Source organism: Apostichopus japonicus, chromosome 16 (assembly GCF_037975245.1).
Source record: "Apostichopus japonicus isolate 1M-3 chromosome 16, ASM3797524v1, whole genome shotgun sequence".
In the NCBI taxonomy this organism is placed as follows: Eukaryota; Metazoa; Echinodermata; class Holothuroidea; order Aspidochirotida; family Stichopodidae; genus Apostichopus; species Apostichopus japonicus.
Window position 1 is genome coordinate 24,953,379 of NC_092576.1, and position 25,597 is coordinate 24,978,975.

Sequence of the window (25,597 nt, forward strand, 5' to 3'; positions counted from 1 at the left end):
CTGAACCACTCCACACCCTCCTGTCCCCATTTGTTCAATAATCTCACAACGATGTGTCTCTTTACAGTCAAGTAATATATTAGTGTTACTGTGTCCTATAACCACCAACACCCCCCAACCCTTCCCCTTGACATCAATTTGAATGTTAAACTGGCCCCATTATAACCCCCTCCAACCCCCAGAACCATTAGTTCTTCATTAGTTATAAAACAAAGTAGAAAACCCATAAACATTATTGTAACTAGTCACAGATATTTATGATATTATGATATAATTATTAATATTATATTTATTATTTACTTTCCTTCAGATTCCTATAGTCGGTGTGGTTCTAGCCGAGTCCTTTAACAAGGTTGATGAAGATGTTATTACTCTCTACTCTGGTCTCTCTCTACCAATCCTAACATCAATAGAGAATATGCACATAGACACAGAGGAAGGGAGAGAAATGAATAAACATGAAGTTAATGGAATATTAAACTATGTACAACACTCTCAAAGATTCAAGACACTTAGGTAAGTATAATTAATAAATATGTAAATAATATTAGTAATTAATACAATAACTAATTAATATTAATGGTGTGAACAAGATAGGAATGATTAATATAGTCAATATTTAATAATTACTGAAGGTTTATTGATATTTTTAGATAATTGTAGAAGGAAAACAAATAAATGAAGAAGAAATTGAATAGAGAAATAAAGTACCAATCAAAGAACGGTCATTAGGTGAGGAATATGATTAATGGGAGAGTAAAATAGAGACAAAATGAGACAGATAAACATATTTACAACCATAAAAATGAAAGATTGACTTGTATTGCAGTAAGAATGATAAATATATCTAGCGTGAGAGGAGAAGACATTAGTTTAAATGGTTTAGATTAATTATTAATAAAATTGACTAAGGAATCTAAGAGAGAAATGGATCCAAAAAAATAAGAACAGAAAATGGGGCTAAATTTTTAGTTTAACAAACTTGACAACATCAACAGTGAAAGAAATAATTTACCGTAATTAGTTAAGAAGCTGAATAAATAAGTTTTGTTTTATGAGAATGAAATCTACCAACAATTTGCATGTCTTGAACAAATGTATCAAATACGGAAGTATATACGTAACCTCCACCAGGTTCCCCTTCCACACCCCTAGTCCTTTCGAATGCCATTTCCTTATCATTAAATTCTTCCAATGTGAATTTCCCATCCAATACCACAGCAAAAATATATCGGCCCCAATACCAAGCCCACCTACGCACTGTTGTTCCTACTACCTGCAAAGCATGCCCTGAACCAATGTATAGACTACACAATTATATATACCCTCTCTCACGCCCCTTCCCGCACCCCTCAAATGTCATTTCCCTGAACTTGTTAAATGTGTCCTATACGCTATTTAATATCCACGCCCAGCGCCGCAAACACATTTCCTTAACACCCCCATCCACTCCCCGGCACACGCACACTGTTCCATTTCTCCTATATATGTTTTAATCCGTTTTCATCAGGCTAATGATCCTCTTAAACCCTTCCTAACCCCCCCCCCCGCACCCCACCATAATCCACTCCCCGGCACACGCACACTGTTCCATTTCTCCTATATTTGTTTTATTCCGTTTTCATCAGGCTAATCATCCTCTTTAACCCTTCCTAATCCCCCCCGGCACCCCACCCCACCATCATCCACTACCCGGCACACACACACTGTTCCAATTCTCCTATATTTGTTTTATCTGGCAAACCTCCGCTTTAACCCCTCCCCCAACCCGCACCCCACCCACACCACCATCCACCCCCCACTCGGCGCACGCACTGTTCCATTTCTCCTATATATGTTTTCATCCGTTTTCATCAGGCTAATCATCCTCTTTAGCCCTTCCTAATCCCCCCCGCACCCCACCCCACCATCATCCACTACCCGGATCACACGCACACTGTTCCATTTCTCCTATATTTGTTTTAATCCATATTTTCATCAAAATGACAATTTACAGCAGATAACGTAAATCGTATATACCCTACAGTGTGTACACATTCATCATATATCTGTACAGTTAACTGATTTCTACGCTTTTCTACTCAGACAGTTCACACACATTTTTCAATGCTAAAAGTCTATTGAACTTCGTTCATCATTTTCTTGCTAAAGATGTACAGCAATCTTTTCCCTCTACAGACATTTTCAATAGTTTAACATTTTCTTTTGTTCAACACCTGTCAATCAAATACTTAAACAATGCAATGAAAAGAAGTTGTATTCAGTAAAAGAGACGCGCGCGTCCCAATGAATAGAAGTTGTATTCAATACAAGATACGCGCGTGTTTTATGAATAACACCTGGCATCTACAAACAAACAAGTACCTGGAGGTTGCTATGGATACGCCTAGACACTGTCTGGATTTGTTGGTCGGCCTGGCACGTAGATTTTTTTCAATGATTTTTACAGTCTTTTGGGAAAGCAATAAGTTGTTATGTAATATGATATGAAATGAAGAGCGTAAGCAAGCGAAAATAAAGATACGTATTTTCGAAGGTAAACTTTCTAATAAGACGACCAAACGAACATTCTTTTAAAAACTGTTGGTGTTTAAGTAAGTGAGGGCGGAGGTTAGTCCCCAGACTAAAATAATGCCAAACGGAATATTAAAAAGCACTCTAGTGCACAGTATATAAATATATAACGTATACGTGCGGTGCAACCTAAACAGTAAAGATAAAAGACTAATTAATATATTATTTATTATTTACTGTCCTTCAGAATTTTTTTTTTCAGAAAGAAACAGACTATAGAACCGTCATGCAAACACCATCCATCTTACCAACATTTCTCAAAGGGAATAGACCCGGCGCCCCATATGACCCATCACCTTGACGGCCGGCATACTATTGTTCCTCCCCCGAACCCCCCTCCCCCGTTGACAAAGCCAAAGATGGTTGTTGCTTCATAGATATGGGTATCGTAGTTTTGTGAAGTTCTGGTAAATGTAGATTACGTACGCATCATTTCCAGTCGTTAAATGTTAACATTCAGTATATAAGGCATTGCATAACTTTGATGGCCTTGTCCGTACTAGCAGTCAAAGTCACCGCCATTATGGTCAGGTATACAAGTGCGTTATTCTGACCTAAATATCATGTAAAAGGTAAAGTATCGCCTTTTAATAACAGGTATCACACCTTCAGCTTTATAATATTTTAGATTGTAATATTACTAACCGTTATCCTTCCACCGTGTACGTATCTTGTATCAGCGGCACCTGGTAGTCGATAATTAAAAACAGAAGTACTTACACTGGATGGACAGTGCCCGAATTTTATATGACGTCACAATAATAATAATAATAACAATGAATCTCTTTTTTCTTCTTCAGTTTTGATTATTGTCTGCTGCCACCTACTATTACATCTTCCTCTCTGGCAAACCTGAAAGCAAGGAATGTCGACGGTACAGTAAAAAGCTCTCATTGATATTCTAGTGTTTTTACCAGGGAGAATTGTAATGGAGCAAGTGGAGGGGGGGGGGGGGAGTTGACGAAAAAATAAGGTTAAAGAGTTCACACAGTCCAGTCTGGTAGATCATCGGTACTTCAATGTCGATGAACCTACATTGACAGAAAGTGATTGATTGCTGTATACTTTAAGTGTATTAAATACAGGAGTGTTGTTAAGTAGGTTTATTTAATAATGGTAAACTGGTTTTGTTTTTAAGGTTAATGATTGTAATAATTAATCAATCTAGTTGTAAATTTGAGGGTATCAGGAAGGAGGTTTAAACCTTCCTTTTTCTTTGCAGTATTTTTCATGTCACTGAAAGTTCTTTGATTTTTTTTTTATTTCAATTGATGCTTCAATTCGGAACTGTTTTGATGAGTTCTTGTCAGTTACGTAGCACTTTGAGTAATTAATAAAACAATGTATGTGCAACACTGTTAATGAGTGTCTGGTCATGACGTCATGGTCATATTAATCATCAATTAAAACCTCTGGGCGCTTCACTACCTTACATCATAGGCGTAGGAGGCGGGGGGGGGCTGCAGCCCCCCAACCAAATTTTTTGGTGAAAATTCGGGCAATATGCTGACAATTTTTCGGGCACCTACTGAAAGAAGAAAAATTTGCAGTGTGTTTTTCAATTTTTTGGGGTGAAAATTCGGGCAATATGCTGAGCATTTTTTCGGGCACCTACTGAAAGAAGAAAAATCTGCAGTGTGTTTTTCAATGGTTATAATGATATTATTATTATCGTTATTATTGTAACGACTTCCCCAATAATTATAACCAATATGGAAGGGTAATAACACGGAAAATATATCAAAATTTTTCAAAATTTATCGGTTATTTGCATGTGATGTAATACCCGACGAACGCCTATATGATATGCACATTAAGATGTAAAGCGCACACGGAACGCGCGAAAAATGTTGGTTATATTTTTCGGGCAAGTCGTTACAGCCCCCCCCCCCCCAAATCAAATTAGGCTCCTACGCCTATGCCTTACATATAATTCATAGCAGTAACTCCAACATTACGACAGTAGTTACAAATTTCATCTTCAGATATGCAACATGGAAAAAGACAATCAATAAGTTTAAACAGCTATTTAAACGATCGTTTTGTGCAATTAGGCACATACTTGAGTAAAACTTATTTCTACGTCTATAAACGAAACAAGGTATGTTATAATGCAGTTGAAGTTTGCCTGTAAATTAAGCGGCAAACTCATTCTAGAAACAAAAATAAGAGAAATTGTTATATATATTTGGTAAATGTGTTGCATTAAAAGATTCCGGGATACTTGATATTGATCCTAAACGGTTAGCAGTTCGGGTCTACCCTGAACATTTGTATCAAGTGAAGCTGTCCGTCACCAATCAAAGGAATGCATTGTTTTTTAGGCGTAAGTTGTTGACCGTAATAATGAAATGATAACGCTCATGGCCAGCTTATAGCTAATATTTACTTGATTTTGATCAGATGAAGCATAAACATCCAAACGTTGCCTACGTTGCCCCCAGCTATAAAGTAATTAGTGAAAAAAATAACACAATCAGCAGACCGACACAAATATTTGTATGACGTCTTTGTGTATTACTGGAGAGTACTTCTTCAATCTGACCTGCCTGATATGTGATATTGTTAGTGCTTAGTATGTGCTAATAATCCGACTATACTTTTCGGACAAATACAGCTGAGCACATAATAATATATACCTACAACATTAGCCATGGAGAATAACGACCGAAACCTGTTTAGCTACTACGAATGCTGCAATCTCAGTGCGTATCGCATTCTGGTACACACGATTGAATGATCTCAAGAGGCGGACCTGAGGTAACATTATAAAGGGATACGACAAATGCGTTATCGGTGAATAAACACTAGCTGAAAGGTACAATGACACACATAAGTAAAATTAAGTCACATTTATGGAAATCAAAGCTTTAAAATCACCAAACGATTTATAGTTTGGTTATAGTTTCCCGTGTATTTTGGAACAGCATTAAACAAAGAATATCAGGGGAGTAGGATAATACTGGAGTGAAGTAAGATAGAAAACGGCTGAGACAAACACAGCATCGTTTTTCACCAAGCTTTATATATTATGTGTTTTCGTTTGATGTGAAAAATTGTATATATATTCACGGCCATTCTGTCAAATTCAGGTAAATGGTAGAAAATCACTCTTGATTTATCAAAATAAACAAATTTACAGTAGATTGCCCCAAAAGGATTCCAAGATCAATTACGCTGGATGTTACTTATTCTTCTTGTGGTCAAATTTAGTTGAATACAATACAATTTAGGTTTATTTTTTAAGATGATGTTTTCAAATATATCCAATGTTTTTCAAAAACCTATGAAAAATATTGTTCAATACTTAAAATAAATAACAAAACAGAAGGATAGACAATATTCAAAATAGTAATCGAAATTTTCTGCTGTCAGAAAATATAATATTTACAGTGCGTTATCAAATATTCAACGGGTCTTAAGAAATAGAAAGTTTAAAAATTGTCTTCCAAAAATTACAACTCAGAACCAAAAAGAAAATTTGGGTTAACATTGCAGTTTCAGAAAGTGTTCCTGATGGTCTCTTTTCGATTGCCGGACAACTACCCTCCGGACAAATACCCCCGGACTCATACTCCCGGGACAAGTTCCCACCTGACAATCATCCCCCCCCCGACTAAAGCCCCCGAGGACGAATACCTTCGCGGACAACTACCCCCGGGACAACTGTCCCCCGGACATACTGTACACCCCTGAGGACAAATACCGCGAGGATACCCCCAGAAAATTATCCTCGGACAAGTACCCCTGAGGCCAATTACCCCCCAAACCCCGGCAATTACCCGGAAAAACTCCACCTGCGCAAATACACCGGCACAGATACCTCACCCAGGTTACTACCCAAACTAATCCAGAATACACCAGCCCCCCCCCCCCTTCGCCCAAGCACAAACTGGAAGCGTGAATAAGCGATGACCTTATGAGAGATATTTGTACGGGTGGGGGACCTTGAGGTGTAGTTTTTGATACCTCAAAATAAAAATACACGCGCAATGCTGATTGTGTATATGTGACATCACCATGAATTTGGATGACCCAAATCCACCAAATTTACCCAAAACTCCTGGCGGTGCCAATGGTGTAAGTTTCGTCTTGCCCAAGAATGGCAACATATTATACCATTTTGCATCTAAGCACGCTTTCGTACAGTAGAAAATCTCTTAAAGGTGAGGGGACACCCCATGAAAAATCCCTGGTAAGCGCCAGACGCTGCCGGCCTTTGTGAAAAATATCACAAGGAAAACCTATTATTCTACATGGTGGGCAATTTGTGGACAATGTAGCAATCACCAATCTGTAAATAGTTGGCATGTATAATAATTAAAACTAGGGAAAATTAAATGGATTTCTTAGATTATCATCATTCTTTTTGCAAAATGAATGACCAGAGAATATTTTTTTTTCAAATGGTAGTGACGTCATGGTCTCAAGCCTTTCTCTTTTCTTATTTTTCAAACAATCGTACAAACTTTTATGAAACGGGTTTGACTAATAGCCCGGCGGTCTATGAAACAATGCATGGGGGGTATGGATTATGATCATGCACACCAAACTATAGGGGTGGACCGTGGTTGTGCTTGCCCCGCCCATCCCCTCTGCTCCTCTCATATTAAAATGGCGTGCACTACCAGGAAAAAATAACTCAGAATAAGCAAAACAAGTGGAGCGTGGTGGCCGAGTGGCTAATGCATTGGTTTAATATATGATCTCAGGATTGTGGGTTCGATTCCAGCTCTCACCATTATGTTGTGTCCTTGGGCAAGACACTTTTATCTCGACTGCCCCTCTCCATCCAGGTGTATAAATGGGTACATGTGAGGTAGGCTTGGGCGTGTGCGCTTGATTCTCGGCAGCCAGCCTGATGACCAGGGATTCAAAGCGCTTTGAGATGACTGTGCCATATAAAGCGCTATACAAAAACTAACATAACATAGCATAACAAATCATCAAGTAAATTACTCAAAATAAAACTTGAAAATGGTAAGTCGTAACAAGCCGGAATTGTTCGGAGATTAATAATACAGAATAGTGTCACTATAACTAATAGTAAATTAGTAGTTACTACCATCAGTGACCTAAGCCCAACCCCACGCCCCCCCCCCACCCTCGTGCTTCTTCAACCACCGTCTCCACCTATCTTGCCCCGGGCCTCGTTCCATTGTCAAACCCTATCCAAGAGTTTTGGGGGCTTATATATGAAAAGCTCGAATCTTTTGAAAAAGTCGAAATAAGACGAGATAATAGGGCCAGAAGCACACGACGACCCTAGTGGTGCCAGTTTAACTGGCACCCTGACCCAATTGTAAATATGCTCTCGCAGTTGCCCGAGGGACCAGGGTATATGTTGAGGCCCGCGGCTACATAAATTAGAAAGAAGATATGCGTATCCGTCGCTGCATCCGTCCCCTATTGTTAACGGCATATGTCCAGGTGGATACTCGTCCGGGGGTGTTTATCCGGGGGGTAATTGTCTAGGGGGTATTCGTCCGAGGAGGTAGCTGTCCGGGTGGGTAGTTTTCCGGGGTTTATTGTCCTCGGGGGTAATTGTCCGGGGGTATCTGTCTGGGTGTATCTGTCCGGGTGGTAGTTGTCCTGGGGGTAATTGACTGGGGGTAATCGTCCGGGGGTAAGTGTTTGGGGGGTATTTGTTCGGTCACGTCTTTTTCGATAAGACAAAAGGTCCAAAGGGGAATATGTTTACTCAAGTAAAGCAGCCGGTTGGTTCTTAGGGTACGGAATTAGGTTTGTTATGTGTCTTTTCGTTGAGCAAGATTATTTGAAATTGTACCATAATTTGGATTGCAGTTGTTTTGATCATATGATTTGTAGATTTTCTCAGGTTATATTTCTATGTAAATCAATTATAACGGGAAAATTACAAATAACAGACTGTGGCGGTTACAATGGCCAATATTCTCCAGTTTTACTTTCGAATTTAAAACACTGAAATACTCTTTAAACTGTATTGGTGATATGTCCCTGATTATGACACAATATTAAATAAAATAGCTATTAATTATTAACCTAATATTGATAATTGTTTCAATTAATGAATTTCATATAACATGTGTCAAGTTCGGAAGGACGAGAAGGTAGTATACTCTCCATCTTTCGAGTAATGACATATATGTGAGGGTTAATGTACAATATCCTCTTTGTATATGTACGTGAAAGTGTTCGACCGATAATCGGTTAGATAATCGGCATCCGACCGATTATCAGACAATCGGTAAATAATCAGCATCGGCAAAATTCATAGCGCTACCGATTATGCGGAACCGATTTTCACGTTCCACGTAATGGATTGTATATTTCCGCGCTTTTGATTCAGCACAGCCACAACGGGAGAAAAATGTAGATCATTCGATGCAACACTATTGAAAGCCGGGAAGGAAACGGTATCGCAAGTCCCTCACGCGAGATTGTAGTAATGCTCTCTAATATAGTATCCAGTTTTGGCAGTTAACATCATACAGTATACCCGCAATAAGCTTATAGGGGGACGATTTTTTTTTTTTTCACTTCGCTTGCTGCATCTTACAGAACCTTCTATTATCCATGTTTAACGATTGATAAGAACGATTTTTTGTCTTGACTAATATAAAACGAAAGCAATATACTTTTGAACCACTTTGGCCGTTTCACCCCACGGTGAAAACTGGAAAGTGAAAACGATAACATTAAGATTCGTTCATTGAGAGTTCAACGTACATTAGCGGCTAGTCTGACTAGAGAAAGGTTGAGCTTCATAACTGTTCAATTTGAAAATGCGATCAAGATGTTACAAATGCAATTAAACCAAGACTCCAAATACTCCTAAAAATGTTTGGCGACAGTCCTCAGTAGTTCTACTGCATTACAGTATTCAGGCGCGTATCCAGGATTTTTTAACCCGGGGGGCGCGAATTACTATCTAAGCGGAGCGCCACCATCGGTTGGCGCGGAGCGTACAAGAAAATTTCTGGTTTTTATACCCCCCAGATCACCGGAAATGGTACTTCTCAGGCTTGAAAATGACCAACCATGACGTACACTTTTGCCTGAGAACCAAGTATTTCCCAATAGTTTTTTTTCCATCCATAACGTTTTTGAAGATTTTCACCAGTCACACATCATGTTCGGCCTCATCGCATGTCCTGTGGATCATTGCTTTTGTAGGTGATTCTACGTCGCGGCCCACATTACCCGACAGCCCCACTTTTGAAGGTTTTAAGCCCATTATTTGTTCAGAATTTGAAAATTCACATTTCTCGTGAATAAACTCACCTGAAAACATACCCATAATGTTACAAAAAATGTCATTTATGGACAACCAATATAGAAAAACTTCCTTCAACTCCTAACAGACCGATGAAAGTTACACGAGTAGAGGGAAGTATGATGAAGAATGTTGGTTAGAAAATTTTCGAAAATTCAGACACAGTTAATTTATTGGTGTACAAATATTAAACCCTCTTATAACGGCTATTATAAAGCTTGGTTGAAGGAAATGAAAAAATAGCGAAAAAATTCCGAAACCGAACACTACACACATAGGTGTAGGCGGGGGGTGGGGGGTGGGATCCTACTTAAAGAAAAATAAATTGCAATGATGTAGCTAAAGGAAAGGAATAGTTTAAAAAATATCTCCTGGATAATTAAAATAAAGTTCTAAGATTGGCCGACTAATTCGCCACTACTAATGTAAAGGAGAATTTGACATAATTGGACCTAATAATGCTTATTCTCCATCTACATAATATATTCCGTTGTTTACATCAGCACCCCGCGGTATACTGCGCAATTTCCACGGACCGTAAGGTTCACGATAGCATGCTATGTAATAACCGATGCTTGATGATATGATATTGACATTGACATGTAAAACGCGCGCGGAGCGCGCGAAAATTTAGGTATATTTTTCGGGCAAGTCTTTACAGCCCCCAAAATCAAATTGGGTCCCTATGATTAGACACATCGACAGTTTTGAGGCTGTTCATCCTGGAACCACCATTTTCATGCTCACTGACATGATGTGATTTCTGCTGTTTGCTTTACAAATTCGAACAGGCGCGTAGCGAATAATTTGCCATGGGGGGGGGGGGGGGCGAAGCCTGTAGGCAAACTATCTAAGCGTAGCGCCACCACGAGTTGGCGCGAAGCGTACAAGAAAATTTTGGCCGAAAATGCCTCCCAGATCGCTGGAAATGACACTTCCCATGCCTTGTAAGTTGCATCTAAGCATTTTCTATTTCGAATTTACTTGCGATATCATAAAAAAAAATATGCTCGGGGCGGGGGGCGGCGGTCGCCCCATTCCCGAAATGCGTCATGATCCCCGACGATTTGGTCGAGTTCGAGACCAGCCACAGTTGGTTTCATAGCACAATTGTTTAAGGCGTCCATACACACACACGCGCGTTATGATAGACCATATACAGTATATATATAGATACATTAGTGAAAGAGGGAAAATAGAGACGTCAAAAATGGAGTTGTCGGTGTAAGGGGTAGGGTGAGGTACACGCCCCTTCCGAAATCCTCGATTCGTCACTGGCTACCCAGCCATGTGTATATAATAGGGATCAGCGCTGTAATGATGTCACTGTTCCTCGTTCTGTTCCCGGTGTCTTGGCGTTTATCACTCCCTCCTTTTCTCCTTTTTATCTCCTTCTTTTTCTTTTCCCTTCCTTCCTCTCCTCCTCCTCTTTTTTCCCCTCCTTTTTCCTTTTTTCCCCTCTTTTTTCCTTTTTTCTTCTCTTTTTTTTCCCTCCTCTTTTTCTTACCCGGGGGGCGCGCGCCCCCAACGCCCCCCCCTGGATACGCACCTGGTATTGTGTGGTCAGGCAAACATTCTTGAGCATATTTTTGCGAAAAACCCAAAGCAACTTTTTTTTTTCCTGACCGCATATACCATACGTGCTAAAATAACCCCGTTGCAGTAACTGAACTCCCATACCGCAACCGACTAAAGCAAGTCTAATATCTAGCGACAAAGTCAATAGGACGTTAGTGTGTGATTTCTCCCATATGCAGTTAAGTCAATGGACAAGCGCCATTGACTTACTGTGTATGATCGTTTGAAACAACGTTCGATCGGAAGGTTTCCCTCACGGATGTTAATAATTGAAAACTTGGGATTGTTTTATTTTTCATGATAAAATGAAACTGTTAGCAACCTGCTTATCCACTAAAGAGCATGTGTAAGAGAATGCTTTAAAGTAACTTACTTTCATACATTATTTTTCAAATCAGATTATATATTTCGATATCAGATTACGAAATAACGAATATTTTATTTCCGTGCGATATACATTTCACTTTACTTTAGTTGGAGTGCAACACGGATAATGGTTATTATTAGTGTTCAAACGATTAACTGAATCGGAATTGGAATCGGTACCATTATTGCATAATCGGAACATAATCGGAATCGGTAAAAGTTACGTGGAATACCAGTTATGTCATACCGATTATTCAAAAACATATGGAAGGTGAAATTATCATTATTTAAAACATATGGAAGTTGAAAATATCAACCGATGTATTAGGTTTGTTCTTTTACTACGAAATATTAAATAATGACACCCTCTGTACGTCTTTCACAATGTAATTTCATCAAATTAGGCTGCCAGGGTCGCCGATTTAGCTTCCCTCGTGGTTATATTTCTCGGCACAGTAAGCATGGTAACAATACCAATTTCGCGAATTAACGAATGTGCAGGACAGGGTCGGAAATAAGCGGGGGCGACGGGCGATTCGCCCTCGCAAGTGCTAAAAAGCCCTCCTAAAGCACAATTATGAGTGCGAAAAAGAAAAGAGAACTATAAGAAAATCGCCCTCGTTATATCAGGTGTCTGTGTAAAATTAATTGTGACATGCGTTTGCTTTAGCTAGGGTTTGCAGTTGCAGCGCGAATCGCGCAAACAGTTCTCACAATCACGCATCAAATTTGAAGCAGTGCGGAAGGGTCGTGCACGAACACCGGGAACTTTCGGCACAGTCACTGGCAAATTACGGCCTCCACGAAGCAATTTCAGTACCAGCGACAATAACCTAAAATCCCCACTAATCTCCGACCACATGGTAGCCTTACTTCACACTAAGTCAATATGGAAATTTAACCTAGCCATCTGTTTATTCGCTCTAGATGTGTCGCAAATAAAAAATAAAAATATACAACACCACACGTAGTAAACCGGAAAATCTAGCATAGGCATTTCTTTATTCGCTGAAATTGTGATGCAATTAGCTAAAACTAAAATATTAATGAAATACTGCAACCTTCGACCACATGTTAGCCTAACAACCACACTAGGTCAATGAGAAATTGAGCCTAACCGTCGGTTTGCAAAAAAAATGCGTAGCTTAGTTTAAAACTTTCAGTTTGCTGGAAATCGGCATTTGTTTGGAAGGTATGTGCTATGTCTTAAAGAGGGAATGTTGCATTTTATATTGGAGTAGTTTCTAGTTGTTATTATTTCTTTACATCTGGTAACATTCTAGAGTAATTTTAAACAAGTTAGGATGGTACGATTTGCTTTTCAGTTTGATTGGCCTGAGCATACATTTTCTAATTCAACTTGAATGGAGTTGAAAAGGAAAAAATAGGTATGTTTAACTTCAAGTTCGTAACATTTCTATTTGTTCATAAACGGTATAATAATGAAAATAAGTTCAAAATAATGTCGGAATGTAGGCAATATGTAATTAAAATTTACATTTTGGTAAAGATTGAAGATGGATGGTTTGTCTGAGATGCTTTTTGAGATGGATATTTTGAGTATCTATTTTTAGCCCATTTCAAGCCATTAACAGGTGACATACACGTCGAGGTGGCCGGTTAGACCATTCGCTTAGCACAGTGCTGACTAGGTAGGATGTCATATTTTCGTATTTTGGAAATTGTAAAAAAAAAAAAAATCTTTCCGAGAAACCCCAGAGGTAATTTGGTACATACAAAAGGATACCTAAGAGCATTGTATTACAACGAAAGCAAAAAGAAACAGGAAAATCACAACAATAAATGTTTCTATCACAACCTTTATTGCCGATTTCGTATAAACGGGATATAGGCTCTTTTTCAAGAAATGGGAATCGGTACGATTATGAAAAAAAATAATCGGTAATCGGTATTTTCTGTTATGCATAATCGTTTGAACACTAGTTATTATACCAGATGTCAGAGCTGTCCCTGACCTGTTTTTGGTTCCTTGCTTTAGCAAAAGGAACCTATGCAGTCAGGTTGGCGTGTGTGTGTGTGTATGTGTGTATGTATGTATGTATGTGTGTGTGTGTGTCTGTGACACTTGCTTGGGTACGCTCTATCTCAATAAGGGAATGTTGGATTGAGGCCAAACTTGGACTATAGATCCGCCATATGGAGAAGGTGTGCCCTATTGTTTCTGGTGCCCACAAAGGTCACCAAAGGTCAGTTATGGTCCAAAAACCGAAAATATTAAAACTGCAATAACTCCCAGTGCCAATGTGTGACAAGATTGATATTTTGGGACAAGTTGTGAACTGGTTAGGGGAGCATTTTCAAACTTAACGGTCATGTGATCGGAGGTCACCAAAGGTCAATTAATGATAAAAAACTAGTATTTTTGCGATAACTTGAGAACGAAATGTCCGTTAGGGTTGGGAGTTGCTTCAATGTTATCCAATTGTCGACCCGCATCTGGGTGACCCTTGACCTCAATTTGACCTCTGGTGACCTTTACGTGTTTTGGGGGATTTTTACAATTTTGATGCTATTTTCAGATGTCAAAGGTACCTTCTGATCATAAATGTCAATAGGTTGACCCCGTGTGACCTTTATGTGCGAAGTTATATGGGGTCAAAGTTTTTCGGTCGGAGTTAGGATGGTTGTACAGACTTGTCGTGTTGTTTTTTGGAATCAGGAGATTAAACTACATCTGAAACCAAGGTCAAAAGGTCAAAGGTCACATTAGAAAAAATGTGCTTATTTTGGGAAGAAACGAGCAAAAAAGGAAATGTTTGGTTTTGATGCTAGATTTGGATATCAAAGGTACCTTCCGATCAAAAATGTCAATTGGTTGACACCCGTGTGACCTTCGTGTGCAAAGTTATACGAGGTCAAAGTTAATTTTCAGACATTTAATGCAACAACTCCCAGTTCCAAGGTGTGACATGGTTGATATTTTTGGACAAGTTGCAAATGGTATAGGGAAATATTTTCAAACTTAACGGTCATGTGATCCGAGGTCACCAAAGGTCAATTAATGTTAAAAAACTAGTATTTTGGGGGCAGAAAATGGGCAAAGAAAAAACGTTTGAATTTGTATAGTTTGATGCTCTAATTTAGGTCTCATCAATCAAAAATGTCAATAAGTTGACCCAAGGTGACCTTTGTATGTTAAGTTATATGAGGTCAAAGTTAATTTTCAGACATTTAGTGTAATAACTCCCAGTGCCAAGGTGTTACACAGTTGATATTTTGAGACAAGTTGCAAATGGTATAGGGGAATATTTTCAAACTTAAGGGTCATGTGATCCGAGGTCACCAAAGGTCAATTAATGATAAAAAACTAGTATTTTTGCGGTAACTTGAGAACAAATTGTCTGTTAGGGTCGGGAGTTGCTTCAATGTAATCCAATTGTCGACCCGCATCTGGGTGACCCTTGACCTCAATTTGACCTCTGGTGACCTTTTCGTGTTTTGTGGATTTTTACAGTTTCGATGCTATTTTCAGATGTTAAAGGTACCTTCTGATCATAAATGTTAATGGGTTGACCCCCGTCTGACCTATGTGTGCGAAGTTATATGAGGTCAAAGTTAATTTTCACACATTTAATGCAATAACTCCCTGTTCCAAGTTGTGACAAGGTTGATATTTTTGGAGTAGTTGCAATTGGTATAGGGGAATATTTTCAAACTTAAGGGTCATGTGATCCGAGGTTACCAAAGGTCAATTAATGATAAAAAACTAGTATTTTTGCGATAACTTGAGAACAGGTTGTCCGTTAGGGTTGGGAGTTGCTTCAATGTAATCCAATTGTCGACCCGCATCTGGATGACCCTTGACCTCAATTTGACCTCTGGTGACCTTTTCGTGTTTTGTGGATTTTTACAGTTTCGATGCTATTTTCAGATGTTAAAGGTACCTTCTGATCATAAATGTTAATGGTTTGACCCCCGTCTGACCTTCGTGTGCGAAGTTATATGAGGTCGAAGTTAACTTTCAGACATTTAGTGTAATAACTCCCAGTGCCGAGGTGTTACACAGTTGATATTTTGAGACAAGTTGCAAATGGTATAGGGGAATATTTTCAAACTTAAGCGTCATGTGATCCGAGGTCACCAAAGGTCAATTAATGATAAAAAACTAGTATTTATGCGATAACTTGAGAACAAATTGTCTGTTAGGGTTGGTAGTTGCTTCAATGTAATCCAATTGTCGACCCGCATCTGGATGACCCTTGACCTCAATTTGACCTCTGGTGACCTTTTCGTGTTTTGTGGATTTTTACAGTTTCGATGCTATTTTCAGATGTTAAAGGTACCTTCTGATCATAAATGTTAATGGGTTGACCCCCGTCTGACCTATGTGTGCGAAGTTATATGAGGTCAAAGTTAATTTTCACACATTTAATGCAATAACTCCCTGTTCCAAGTTGTGACAAGGTTGATATTTTTGGAGTAGTTGCAATTGGTATAGGGGAATATTTTCAAACTTAAGGGTCATGTGATCCGAGGTTACCAAAGGTCAATTAATGATAAAAAACTAGTATTTTTGCGATAACTTGAGAACAGGTTGTCCGTTAGGGTTGGGAGTTGCTTCAATGTAATCCAATTGTCGACCCGCATCTGGATGACCCTTGACCTCAATTTGACCTCTGGTGACCTTTTCGTGTTTTGTGGATTTTTACAGTTTCGATGCTATTTTCAGATGTTAAAGGTACCTTCTGATCATAAATGTTAATGGTTTGACCCCCGTCTGACCTTCGTGTGCGAAGTTATATGAGGTCGAAGTTAATTTTCACACATTTAGTGTAATAACTCCCAGTGCCGAGGTGTTACACAGTTGATATTTTGAGACAAGTTGCAAATGGTATAGGGGAATATTTTCAAACTTAAGCTTCATGTGATCCGAGGTCACCAAAGGTCAATTAATGATAAAAAACTAGTATTTATGCGATAACTTGAGAACAAATTGTCTGTTAGGGTTGGTAGTTGCTTCAATGTAATCCAATTGTCGACCCGCATCTGGATGACCCTTGACCTCAATTTGACCTCTGGTGATCTTTTCGTGTTTTGTGGATTTTTAGTTTCGATGCTATTTTCAGATGTTAAAGGTACCTTCTGATCATAAATGTCAATGGGTTGACCCCCATGTGACCTTTGTGTGCGAAGTTATATGAGGTCAAAGTTAATTTTCACACATTTAATGCAATAACTCCCAGTGCCAAGGTGTGACAAGGTTTATTTTTTTGGACAAGTTGCAAATGGTATAGGGGAATATTTTCAAACTTAACGGTCATGTGGTCCAACGTCACCAAAGGTCAGCTAATGTTAAAAAAGTAGTATTTTTTGGGGGGGGGGGAAATGGGCAAAGAAAACTGTTTGAATTTTTACAGTCATGCTCTATTTAGGTCTCACCGATCAAAATTGTCAATTGCTTGACCTTCGGCTGACCTTTGTGTGTGAAGTTATGTATACAAGTTCAAAGTTAATTTTTTTTAATTTAATGCAATTAAATCTCAATGCCAAGGTGTGACATGGTTGATATTTTGGGACAAGTTGTGAACAGGGTGGTGGAACATTTTGAAACTTAAAGGTCATGTCATCTGAGGTCACCAATGTTATCATATCTGTTGACACGCTTGTAGGTCTCTTATATTTCTTACATTTTCGACGCCATATTTAGATCTCAAAAGTGCCTTTTGATAAAAAATCCGATCACATTTTGTGATCACAAAAGTGTTGGCTATAGTGTTGGTTACTTTATGCGTACATGTAGGACCACAATTACTTGGACTGTTTGAGCCCAATCTTGCTTTATAATATTATGTGTATTGTCATATACCCCAAGCAAGGAACCACAGTGCCCTTGGGCTCTTGTTTTCTCATTTCGTAGCCAATGGCTACTATTTTCCTCCTTCTGTAGTCTGTACAGCACTGTCAATTACTGTGTTGTGGCGGGATTGCAATATTGCGACTCCTCGATATAAATGTACAGCGCCCTATGTATGTATTGCGGTGTTCTTTATTTGCTCAATTACTCTTTACTGTGAAACGTTAATTCGTTCATTTACATCTTTGATTGTATTGGCCTAGAATTTGATAATCATACTTTAGGCCAGTTCCACGAAAATGATGAAATAATTGGTAATCGGCATCGGCCCGCGGGCCGGTAATCGGTAAAACCGATTATCATACAATCGGTCGAACACTAGTACGTGACGGGGTGAAGGGATGGTTGGGTGTAGGGGATGGGAGGATGATGGTCCCTACGGTAAGTTAACTACGAATTCCCAGTTTCTCAATTATGGCATGCATGGTCAAGTTACAATATTGACTATAGTCTTCTGTTCTATCCATTTTACAGTTTTCTGGTATCCTTACGAAGATAAGGAACGCAATTATCGTCTGGATCTTCAGACTAGTCGCTGGCTTCTGGACGAAGATCCTGAGTCATTCTTTCCTGTAAGTAATGCGTGTGAGTTATCATTACGTGTAAATCATAAATCATAAATTCATCCTTTAGTATGCATTATAGTTGTTGCCATCAGTTTGCTTTCAACACTAAAGCGTTAAGACATTTCCAGACGGAGTGCAGATACACATACCTGTTGCTCTTTATGAGTGTGAGGTTATTGGTTTAAGAAGTTGACTTCCCGGCGTTAATTTCCGAAATCATACAGATACGGCCCCATCTTGTAGGGATTTCCTTCACATATGTACCGCCCACCTCCACCACCATCCATTTTGCTCACACATCAGGCAGATTCATAAATGTGAAATTCCGAGTTTAAATTCACTTTAAATTACTGAAATTCCATGTTCATGGCATTCGGAATAGAAGTGGACTGTGAAGACAGTTTCAATAATCTAAGTACTGTATGTTATACAGTTTTAAATTTTTCATTTGAATCTATGGTCTTACCAGAAGATTATAATATTTCTATGCATTTCCTGCAGTAAATCGTTTGGATACAAGTCAAGAAAGTCTAACATATTATGGTTAACCATTGTAAATTCCTAGTTGTTATGACTTATTTCATTCCCGTCTTCTACCTTAAATATCAAACCAAAGTTAATACAAAATGATAATTCAATATTAAATGGTTGCAATCACTGCCATCTTAAAGTACAGAAGAGTTAGCTATAACCATGACGTCATTAACCAAAAAGACGACTAGAACACTTTCATGCCAAAGAAATTATAGAACAAAAGTTCTAACAACCAACTAAAGTATCTGCTACTATATGATTTTTTTCCGTCATATGAAAACACCCTATACTAAAATGTTCATGTTGCACATATCGACTTTTGTTGATAAATGTTTATAGTGAGATGAGACAAGGCTACGGTAAGTAACCAAATAACAGAAATAACCATTGAACACATGGCTGTACTAGGGGGTGTGTGCTGGTGTGAAGCCCCCCCCCAATTGGTGTTCATATATATTAGTATGCATTGAACATATGGCTGTAGGTAGATGGGGTGTGCAGCTGTGCATCCCCCCACCCCCCCCCCTCCCCTTCCCATTCACCAATGCATTTGACAACATTTTGTACCAGTCAGCAAAATGAAGGAAAGAAAAAAAAGAGGGAATAAGAGAAGAAAGAATAAAGAAAGGAGAGAGAACAGAGAGGCAGTAGATACTAAGCAGGGGGTGGCCCGCCCCGGGTACTAGTAAGGGGGTTGCCATACCACCGCCCCTCCCCCCTCAAAGAAAATTATAATAATCAACAAATCAAAAAATATATATATATTTATGTGGGATGCTAAAAGTGGCTAGCTTTAAACGAAAGGAGGACATTTTTCAATTTTTTGTTAATCATTGTTGTTGTTTATGTCAGTCTGAATTGTCTACTAAAATTAATATGATGATCAAACAAAAGGAAAAGTTGAGAAACATTCACTGAAGAATAAGAAATCCTAAACATATAAGCAGTTCAACGCTTTGCCAAAAGCACCATTTTGCATCCAAGCCACCTAACATCTCAACAATTCTCCACTTATACCCCTACGTCAGTGTAGCATTCCCTGCACAAGGTGACAAGGGAAGGATCCGCCCGGGGCTCCAACTATACTAAGTACGCCACTGAAGAGAAGGACGGAGAATGGAAAAGACAAAAGAAAGGGGCGTGGTGCAGGGGTGGGGAGGAGATTGGAATGGTTATGTAGACAATTCCCTATTTCATTTAAAACTTATATGCAACTTATAGTATAGGTCGAAGTAAGCCCCATTTTAGCAGAGAAATAACGTAAACCTCAGCATTTATGTGAGCATTGACCCCAACTATGGGACTTTCAGGCTTCAGCGGACACCTGCCCACTGGGCCCTAATCCGTTGGACTCATGCTTCGTTTATCAACACATCCTGCCGGTATTTTCATCTTTAGTCGGCAAACATTGCAACCCCCACCCCCCTTCTGCCTCTATAATGATCTGGCATCGCACCTGATTGAATATCATTTTCCTTAACAACTTGTATATGCTTTAATTACAGAAGTTGAATATTGGGGAAGAGCTGACGGATGCTGATTATGCAAATGAGGTAAAACACGGAATATTCGTCAGATTTGAAATTGTGTGTGAGAGGGGGGGGGTGGGGGAGGCATGTGTGTGGGCAGGCGTGTGTGTGGGCAGGGTGTAGAGATGAATGAGGCTCTGCAAGTTCCCACTGGTAATCGATAATTTTGGGTTTGATTGTTCAGGTTTTAGGTTTGTGTGTAACAAATGACATAGGCCTATTAAACGCAGTATTTCTGCATCATTGTCACTAAACAGCTAAACGTTATGTTTATACATATTTATTTGAATATCCGGCGTTGATTTAGGTTGCGACTTCATGTGCTGTTAAAGAAAATCAGTGCAACCCTTTAAATGTCTCACTTTTTACCTGAAGGAAATTTACACGAGAGTTAATCATGATACATTTTGGTTCCTTGCTTTAGCAAAAAGAACCTATGTAGTCAACTTTGTGTGTGTGTGTGGGAGGTGGGTGTAAGTTTGTGTGTGTCTGTGACACTTGCTTGAGTACACTGTAATTCAACAAAGAAAGTTGAACTTAACTTAAACTTGGTATTTAGATCCGCCATAGTGAGAAGGTGTGTCCAAGTGTTGTTGGTGCCTGTAAAGGTCACCAAAGGTCAGTTAGCGGCCAAAACCAAATTAATAAACAAAGCAATAACTCCCATTGACAGGGTCTGACATGGTTGATACTTTGGGACTAGTTGTGAATGGGGTAAGGGATCATTTCCAAACATAAACGTCATGTTTCAGCTATTAACATTCAGGACAGAGTGCATATCCCTCGTATATCGGACACCTGGTTCTCAACAGGTGCTCAAAAGGACCAAAGGTTGATTTGTGATATTTTTGAGAATAATAATGTGTGTTCATCCAAATAACAATTGTAGGACAGTTCTGCTCTCTTGTAAATATAGGCTTATAAGCAAGAAACCATAGTGCCCTTTGGGCTCTTGTTATATAACCTATACACAACATCTCCATTGTGTGGTCTCTAATGCTATATAGTTAAGCTCACACTATTAACGAATAATAATATCACATTATTTATTTTCCCAATATTTATATTTTATCTACTTTATTCTTTCGTTTTACTTAGGTCGAAGCCTTCCGGAATCACTACAGGTACAGTAGGCCTTTATCAACACTCACCAGGATTGGTCATAAACTAGACAGAACCCTCAGTCCCCACATTTATTAATAATGTTAAATTGAAATGAATTATAGTGCTGTTTATGTTCAACAAAATCGACGATCCTTTTTTTGGAATGATTTAGCTTGCAAAAGTTTCAGACTCTTAATGTATCCATTCATTTTGTGTCCAGATTTAATTGTAATTAGACTATCATGTAAAATAATGAATCTGAGAACTGAAATGTTTAATTAATGATGTAAGCCATTCAAATGGTAAGCAAATATAGTTCATCATTAAAAGTAAATTTCAGAGAATCCCTGTTGTTATTCCACCAATCACTCATAATTCATCAACCTTCAAATTATTTAAAATACCTACTAGTGAAAATCACCATGAAAATCATGGGGATGTAAAAATACAACATTCTGAGGATAGATTGCTGTCAGATGTACACTTAGGGACCACAGTGGAAATACGTCTGCTGGACAAACCATTCTGTGTTATTCCTACACCGTGTGGTTTTTTGTTGTATTTTGTAAGTTTGGTGTGAAGTAAATCAGATCAAATCAAAATCAGAAATAACATACACAGTACATTGAACAATCATCTCCTCCCCCCCTTCTCCATGAAAATATTTAAAAAAGGTTAACCCTAAACATTAAAGATGAGAACAAGCAAAGTATAGTTTCAATGGGTAGAGATCAATATAAGAGATTATATATGTTGATTTCATGTTCATGTTTTAAAATAAGAGGTTATCAGCCTGCATTGAAAAGTCATAATAAGCAACATGAATCACTTAGAACAGCTTTCAATAATGATGTCATCATTTGACACATATGGTAACGTCTCTCTCTCCCTTTACTTTATCAACAGCGACGAAGACTGGCAACTGACATACAATGCCTCGTAAGATCATAAGCCGAAGTAGCCGACAGCGTCTCTGCTCCGCGTTGATTGTCGAGTTGAACAAAACGCAAATTTCTCCTGGACATGAATCTCAAAGAGAGTTATCTTTCCTTCGAGTATGGCCATTCTTAGCATCTTCAAGTTCTCGAGAGAGTTAGCGGTGCAGTCTTAGCAAGGTTGTATTTTGGACCCTCGTAATGGTTAGTTCTACGAGTCTCAAAGTAGCTAGACATAATAAGAACTGTTTGCTCGTGAACATGACGTCAGATATATTCTGTAGATAAATCTGCGTTACAGTAAAACAATGAAAGACGTCAAAACTATGAATATTGTAATGGAAACTTGCTTCACGATACCCAGAGGGGATAAAAGTCCCTAATGGAATTTCGATATATTTTTTTGTAATGTATGTATTTTGGATCCTCCTGCAAGCAGGAACTCGCGAAAAAGCCTCATTGGCTTATCAAAGCTGACCGAAGTCAGTCTTTTACATTCATATTTAAAATCCAAATTAGGATTTTTTAATTGTCAACAACTCTGTAACTGGACGACATACATTAATCTTGGAGTGACTCGTGCTCGTAAACTCGTGCTCGTGACTCGTATCTCGCTCGTAAACATAACCTGACACTTTGTGCAGGACTATATGGCCTTAATGCTTCCGATTTCATTTGATTCCATAGTAAGTTGATTGAAAAAGATAACATAAGGAACAGTCTATTGGTAAAAACTGCAGATAGATCCTTGAATAATTTTACCTGTAGATATATGTATACTTAATATAAGATACATAAACTGTAAACAATTAATTGCAATTTAATAACGGTTGAATTTTAATTATTATTGTTTATGTGGTGAATGTAGTCAGTACTCTGAAATCATCTTCGTATACACATTTTTCCAAAATGTATCTTCTTTTGGTGTATGTGAGTTGTTATCTATCTAAAGTTATCAGAAGAATATAACAATGAATGCCAACAGCCAAGTTGACTCGAAAATCAACATCTTTGTATTAGAGGAATACTATTTTAATGTTTTCAATAGTGTTACATATAGTAAATGGAAAGGTAACAGTATAAATAAGTTGAAATTTTACTGCATTTTCGAGTATTTGTTATTAGTTTACGAGTAAAGTGTTACCACCTGTACCAAACAAAGGGAAAAAAGGAGAAAAAGTATAAAAACATGGTGATTATAAATTACATAGTCAAGGTGTGCGCATAGGCACTTAAAAGAATAGCAGAACGATATTTTGCTTACAAATGATGGATTATGATTTTTTTACGGTAACTTTAAATTAATCAATCTTTACTGCAACTTATCCACCTTTTATAAGAGTCATTTAGCTATCAATATTCATGTGCTTTATGCACAATTTAGTTTTAGTCGTATGTAAGGTTTAAATTACTCTCTTTCCTAAACATGGTAGAAGGTCAAATAATTGCCATTATTTATACAGCTTTAAGGAGAATATGTCGTACCATCTGTCCTTTAGCATTGTAATTACGTCATCTATCGTGGCATTACTCGATATTTTGGAATGTGTTTGAAACTTACAGAGAGAGATATAGAGAAAGAAGGTACGCTTACTTTTGGAACCTTTAGTAACATTAGAACTTTAAAGAAATTTCATGATCTTCAATTGTTCAGATGACTTGATAATGTTAATGAAAGATATCAAGATCTAAAGAAATTGTGTTTTGTACATAGCTTCCCAATCGGCAATTTTATTGTGTAAATTAATATTTGGGAATAATATCGAATGTCAGAGGTGAAACTTTTAGTAATATGAACATGTTGTAATTCCACATCAGCGGTGATGTCCTTTCAAAGGAATGACATATTTGGAAATATCAGTGCTGACGTTATTTTTTTTATCTCTATACATTACATGTATAGAGATATTGTAACAGTAAGTGGGACTCTCTCTTCTCGTAAACATTTTTCAGCGTCTTCATATAAATTTCTTTTCCCTGGAATTTTCAGAGCAAGCATATATCATGTAGGCCAACAAAAGTTACTATTTTTTATTCGACAATTTTATCTCATTCTATGACTTTTTCACCGATTTATGTCCAAATCGGGCCAATTTGGACTGAAATACAGTTGTAACAACCCTGTTTTGCACACGCTCCAAAACTTATGTTTTATGAAAGAGAATAGAATAGAATTGTCTTTCAACAGTGGTATCGTCTAAGATAGGGTCCTATGTATTATATATTTTATTAACATTTTAAACTTTCATTTGTTGTTTACAGGTAGGTATTAATAAGAATTTTACTAGCTGTATATGACATTCTATGGCTTTTATTTGCTTTATTTGATGTTTAAATGATTTTTTCTTTCTTAAAACAACACTGAGCTGCCGCCCCTACTTTTAGTAAAAAGGTCCGTTTTTGATGATTAAGCCCCGCCCCCAAGTCTGTTTTTTAGCAGATTGGCTATGACTCATGGCAGCTACATGTTAGATATACGAAAATGGCTACCCTCACGACCAATTTTCTGTACTGTAGTTAGGTACGCCAGGTGTAGTCTATTGCATTCTAATTACATATACACATTCTGTACTGCTGAATTCTACGTAGTGCATTTAATTTATATTAGGCCTTCGTTTTTGTAACATCCATTTAAGGATAGTACTGGTGTTCAGGTAGCTTTTCAGAGCAAGGACCATGATAAGTTTGTTTGATTGCCCTTCGTGTATTTGTGTAATTACGTATACACATTCTTGTATTTCTGAAGGCTACTTACTGTAGGCCTAGTGCATTTAAAAAAATAGGCCTAGGCCCCCTAGGCCTATTAGGCTTTCAGTGATAGCCACATTAGCATTGTACTGGTGTTCAGACAGCTTTCCTAGGAAGGACCAGGGTAAGTTTGTTTGATGGGTACGTATAAAAGAGGAGCCGGCCATAGCATCACAACTTTTATAAGACTATACAAATTGTATAAGGTTATGTTTTATTTATAAGGATATAAGATGTATAAGGTTATAAGAAGTATGTTTAGCTTTCTTTTGAACCTGTAATGTGTGACATCAAATGTACAAAGAATTAAAATAAAATAACAAAATGGAGAGGAACTGAGGTGGCTATTATGGGAGGAGGAGGCCACCCATCACTTGCATATAAAAACTTGTAATCTTCTTTTACATTATTTTTTCCAAGTCATAAATCCATGAAATCTTCATGTCAGAAAAATTGAGATGGAAAAACGTGGGTTGTTTTGATATCTATAAGTGGACACAGTTTTGATGGTATTCACCACTACAGTCTAC

General features: G+C 38.1%; 1 protein-coding gene and 1 long non-coding RNA gene across 3 annotated transcripts in view; one reads left to right on the forward strand and one right to left on the reverse strand.

Moving 5' to 3' along the window:
* Positions 1 to 22,809, forward strand: part of LOC139982456 (uncharacterized) — an 80,113-nt gene extending 57,304 nt beyond the window's left edge. Inside the window, exons 14-19 of one of the 2 annotated variants that reach the window (XM_071995349.1) lie at positions 311 to 516; positions 3,375 to 3,448; positions 18,126 to 18,223; positions 20,257 to 20,304; positions 21,379 to 21,404; positions 22,291 to 22,809. In XM_071995349.1, the coding sequence (XP_071851450.1) occupies positions 311 to 516; positions 3,375 to 3,448; positions 18,126 to 18,223; positions 20,257 to 20,304; positions 21,379 to 21,404; positions 22,291 to 22,327 (489 nt within the window). In that variant the 3' untranslated portion in view covers positions 22,328 to 22,809. Of the gene's footprint in view, positions 1 to 310; positions 517 to 3,374; positions 3,449 to 13,101; positions 13,122 to 18,125; positions 18,224 to 20,256; positions 20,305 to 21,378; positions 21,405 to 22,290 lie in introns of those variants that run through there. The other variant, XM_071995350.1, reaches the window with a different exon arrangement.
* Positions 3,635 to 10,066, reverse strand: LOC139982470 (uncharacterized). The gene is made up of 2 exons (XR_011798189.1): positions 4,497 to 10,066; positions 3,635 to 4,002 (listed from the first exon to the last, which is right to left on the reverse strand). It is a non-coding gene; the product is annotated as an uncharacterized lncRNA (long non-coding RNA).
* Positions 22,810 to 25,597: the final 2,788 nt, after the last annotated feature.